The sequence below is a fragment of the Leptinotarsa decemlineata genome, unplaced genomic scaffold (assembly GCF_025532065.1).
Source record: "Leptinotarsa decemlineata unplaced genomic scaffold, Ldec_3_MD MMD2_tig00026340_RagTag_RagTag, whole genome shotgun sequence".
Classification (NCBI taxonomy): Eukaryota; Metazoa; Arthropoda; class Insecta; order Coleoptera; family Chrysomelidae; genus Leptinotarsa; species Leptinotarsa decemlineata.
Genome location: NW_027412694.1, coordinates 483,923 through 489,027, shown reverse-complemented (window position 1 = coordinate 489,027; position 5,105 = coordinate 483,923). Strand labels below are relative to the sequence as shown.

Here is a 5,105-nt window from a genome sequence, read left to right as displayed (position 1 = left end):
ACTTTATAAGTATTTATAAGTTTTTAGGGAATTTTGAAAAGATAGCAAACCTTGCGGAAACAGTCCAATAAATATTTAAATACCGGTAATCTTGAAGTAACAATTTTAGGGTTTGAAGTTTCATAACTCTATCCCGTTACATTTGCAACAAAAAATGGATTTTTCATATAAATAAATCCTTTGTAATTCATGTAGAATTTGAAACGTTAATGTTAGTAAGCCTATGGTAGTGTAATGGATAAGAGTTTTGCCTACCACGAGGATGATCCGGGTTCGAACCCCGGAAACCAATTTTTTTTATAAATAAATCCTTTGTTATTTATATTGAATTTGAAATGTTAACATTAATAGTTCGAATCCCGATTAAAAAAAGAAAAAATTCTATTATCTTCATATAAATGAATCCTCCATGTTATATAGAATTTATTAATATCACTCATTGATATTTTTATGAGCCGTCATTTTAGTGATAACTTTGTTTTTCAAACACACTAACGAATGATAACGTCTACTTGTTGAACCACTCTAATGGATAATATCTTTCATTATTTATATATGGAAACGTCATATTCGAATTGAATAATGCTGAGAGATGGAACAAGGTTTTTAGCTTATTTATTATCAGTCAAACTCATCAGTCTTACCATACAAAGTTTATTGCTCCAAGATAAAATAACCTTTATTTCTTTTTTTTTTATTGTTTTGACATTTTGATCTTATTTTGGACTAACTCATATTGCAAATGAATACCTAAATATATTGTACTATTTCTGTGATTAATTTCTACATGCTAAATATGGCTAGAACATGACTAGATTAAAGGAATAAATACTGCCCCAACCTCGCAGTATTCTGTGTGCAACAACCGAAGTATATATGCACTCCTTTCAATTCCTTGTATATTTCCTATTTAATTTTATCATGAAAAGAAATTACAATCTTAAAATTAACATGCCAAACATTTTTTATATACAACTTAAATATATCTTAAAATTAACATGCACTACATATATACATATATTTACAAATCCGTTGGTAAGCCGGCAATCATGTGCTTCCATCGCCGCACCCGAGGCTCGTACTTCTCAGTGTAAGCCACTGGCTCGCCTTCAAGCTGATCTTCCTTGCGAAGATCCGCTTCAATGCGAGACAGTTGCTTATCTAATTCCAGCTTCTGAGCCTGAATGCCTTCAATTTTTGCAGTCATGGCTCTACGGCAGGAACCGCACTCACCTCGGCACTGTCGCTTATTGCTTAATTCATCCATCACAGATCGCATATATGACAAAGAATCAAAAACTTTCTGGTCCTCACATGCGCTCTGTGACAGAGGAACTTCCGCAGCAACCTCTCGAGTGGGCGAAGGAATGTTTTCCTCAAGAAGGGCTGATGAGGTTGATGTCCCATCCCGATGTGGTGAGGGAGTTCGACTAGCTTCGCGGTGGACATCTACGACCACTTGCACCTGGTAGACGGGTGCTGCAGGGGAGGATGGTCCAGCATTTGATCCTTCCGAAGGACGGGTTGCTTCCGGCCAAGCTCTAATGGTCGTGTTTTTTTCGCATCTTTTTCTGAAGACGCTCAACTTATCGCCCTTCCTCCTGGTTGATGGCTTCGACTTCGACTTTGCGGATGGTGGTTTTGTTTTGTTGTTGCCCCGTATCCGCTTCTTCGGGTTTTCAAACTCGTCCTTATCTGAGATAACATCCCAGGTAGCGGTGTCAACGTCACCTCTTCCACATCCAATAATCCCAGAAGGTCTGGCAGTGGCTCCTCCAAGTTTGGATTCAACGTCTCCAACAATCCTCCCAAACTCTGAGACGTCGGATAGGTCCATCATTGATTCCTCTTCCTGATCTGGGTTGAAGTCACGGAAGAGGGACTTAACGTTGGAAGTCGTCGTCGTCGGAGCCATCGTTGCCATCTGGGTCCTAGGTGGCTGGATCACCACGTCCTGATGGACAACCACCCTCATGGCCTCTCCCGCTGGGCTTCAGTTAGGGCAGACCGTAAAAGAGACATGCTTCTGAAAAAAAATTCAAAATATAAGTCAATACAATATACATATAAATAGTTATTGAAAGTATGAACTTACATTAAATTGAAGATTTTCACCTGAAAAACTAGATGACACTTGTTGCTGGAAGCAAGTTGGCTCGATTAGGCACTGGAGGTAAGTTGATTCGGAAGAATACTGCAAGCGAATGATGTGCTCTGGCCTCCTCTCCTATTTTTAAAAGGATAAGCTCCAACCCACTTCTCCCTCTACAACCCCCAATATCAGTTGTTATGCGGTGTGGGGGTGTGGTGGGGATGAAGTGGGAGAGAAAGGTAACATTTGATAACAATATTCAATTGGTATCAATTTTCCGATTTTTTTTGAACATTAAAAAAAATGGGAACATGATTTCATTACTCAATTAGTCAATTGCTCTTCCAATAATTCGATTGGGAGATCTAATCTTCCATTATCAACATTGCTTTCATCTTTCAACACTTCCAAAAGAATTCTAAAATTTTGATTGGGGCTCCTTTGATAAAACTCGATGTCGTTATGCCCCCAAGGTAATGTCTTGGTGGCATTAGGCATTATGAATCTTTTATCATCCTTATATGATAAAACAACTTCGTTGCACATCAGTGTATATACCTCATGTAAATCGCTTCGAAATAAATTCATCTTTCGCAATATTGCACCACCTCTTTCAACAATCCTTATGTATTCGTCAACTGATATTTGATTTCTTATAACATATTTTTTGATACCTTTTGCCTTCTTTATTTCATCTGATGCACTTTGAACATGACAAGCTTTGGCACCTGTGCCGTGAAAACTAATGATGGGATCATTCGGGAGTTCATCCTTCATCTTTCCTAGTATCGATTTCCTTACTGGCACATTGAATGTATTATCCATCGAATAATTGGAAGTGTCAAATTCATCAATGTTCCCAGTCATGAAATCATAGAAGTTATTCGTCATTATTTTCAATATCAAAGAATCCGTATCGGTAAAGAGAAGAGAAGCTTGGGATCCGTAATGCTTTTTGATAACGTCATAGAAAAAGTTATAGAACAGTTTTCGATATATCCAATATGCAAAATCCCAATTACAACGGTTTATTGTGGCAAACCCTAACTCTACCCACATGAATAGCGACGAAATCTTTCGAAAATATGGATAACGTTTTGAAATTGGGACGAGCTGTAAGACCACCATACCTCTTCTGATATATTCCCAATGTGTAACAAGCCGAATGTCTCTTCTATTATCAACATTCTCCATTGTTTTACCATATATGGAATTCACGTTCAGTTTGAAATAGTTCTTCTCAAATTTATTCTTAGCATTATTTATCAGAGTCGTGTTCAAGTCGAAATATTTTTTCAACCATGGTGATTGATTGAATCTGAGAATTCTATGAGTTCTCATCTCCATTAAACCATTACAAACCGCCTGTTCCAAATTTCTATAGTGAAAAATATTTTTTTTATCATTCAAATTTGGTATCAGTTTGGGAATTTTAGACTTTGAACCAGGTGGTAAAATACTTCCCACCAAAATCTGAAATGTAAATCATGCAATTCTATAGGATAGTGCACATCTACTTCAAGAATGTATCCTTGAGGGCCATCATCCAGGACGCTATTTATGTCTAGTTGACTGATTTCATCGGTGGTCAACCAAGTAAATCCACCAACAGGTAGCGATTGACACATACTATGACCATACAGATTGGTTGCATCCAATTACATGAAGAATGATGAAGAAGAAATTGATTATTTGCAATATGCTTCCTTTCCGAACATTGGCTAACACCACCGCGTACACCAGTTTGGAAAAAATGCACCATATCGATATCAGTTAGTAATTCTAACTCGATACCTGTAAACTTCAACATAGCATGCCAAGATAGACCTGGAGATGTGAAATAATGGGCAGGATCCAATTTATATGTGTCCTAACTCATATTTCTGAAATTTTCAAAAATATCACACAACAACAGAACATCAAATTTCAAGTAAATGTCAGAATATTCACCTAAATTTCGACAATTGAACATGCCCCATACCTGTTTTACTCTATCATAATCCACATCAGAAATATTCTTCTTATTTAGTTTATCATAAAAGTCCACCTTCAATGGTATACTTGAATAACTCAATTTATCCAAACAATCGATAAAGTTGTATGAAAAAACACCTTTCTGTGCCTCATTAGCTGAAATGTATCATTTTCTGGTGTAATAAGTTGGATTTATTATATTTTTAGTTGAATTTTAAATACCAAAACACATGTGTTTTCGTATGAAAAGGGAACCTTATCATCTTTCAGAAATAACCTTAAGGCCAACAGAACCAAGCCATTTAAAGAAAAAAAGTCGTTAAAATTAACTGCTTGATACTAAGAAATTCGATATTTTGTAACATTCAACCCCATAATTCATTTCATTATCTTTCGTTAAGGGTCGAAAATATGTCATCCAGTCTGTATACCCCATTTAGAATAAAAGTCAGAAAACACTCAAACGTATAATAAATATCGCAATTTATCTTATGAGCTCTAAATTTAACGACAAGATAAAATGAAGCCACCCAAGTGGCTAATCTACATATGTTTTATTCGAGACAGCAAAGAAAATATCCAAAAATGACCCTTGCAGTGACATCTATATATCAGTAGTAGACTCACGACATTAGAAATGTCGGGAACTAGACGTGAATTCTTGAGGACTTATTCGCCGGACCATGAGGTGGCGAAAAGAGTACCAGTCTTAGAAACAATTTCAAACTTTCTGATTGGTTAGAATTTTCTGGGATAACATTACTTACATCCCCTAACATAGTAAAGGTGGTGAGGTTTTTTTGGAAAGATTTAAGTCAGTGGTGCGCGGAGATTTGGTGAATCCAGTTGAATTTCCTACGGTAGCTGGAAATTTTGAGTGAATTGAAATATTGAGATATTTCAAGTCACTGTTTAGAGAAGTGACACTAATTGGTGGCTTTCGTTGGAGTTTTCAGGGGAGTCCGTCTACGATAATTTTGGTGAGCGTATTTTAAACAATTCTGATATATAGTGTAGATGTTATTGCATGCTTATGTGG

The 5,105-nt window shown here is 36.5% G+C and overlaps 1 protein-coding gene across 1 annotated transcript; it reads right to left on the bottom strand.

Annotated features, from left to right (window-relative positions):
* Positions 1-709: 709 nt before the first annotated feature.
* Positions 710-4,237, bottom strand: LOC141485964 (uncharacterized). Its single transcript, XM_074183727.1, has 2 exons — positions 2,096-4,237; positions 710-2,026 (listed from the first exon to the last, which is right to left on the bottom strand). Exon 2 carries the CDS (start codon positions 1,973-1,975, stop codon positions 1,022-1,024), a length of 954 nt encoding a protein of 317 aa, XP_074039828.1. The 5' UTR covers positions 1,976-2,026; positions 2,096-4,237; the 3' UTR covers positions 710-1,021.
* Positions 4,238-5,105: the final 868 nt, after the last annotated feature.

Excerpts from the sequence above, each read along its gene's own strand:
- LOC141485964 (XM_074183727.1), bottom strand. The coding sequence starts at position 1,975 with ATGAGGGTGGTTGTCCATCAGGACGTGGTGATCCAGCCACCTAGGACC.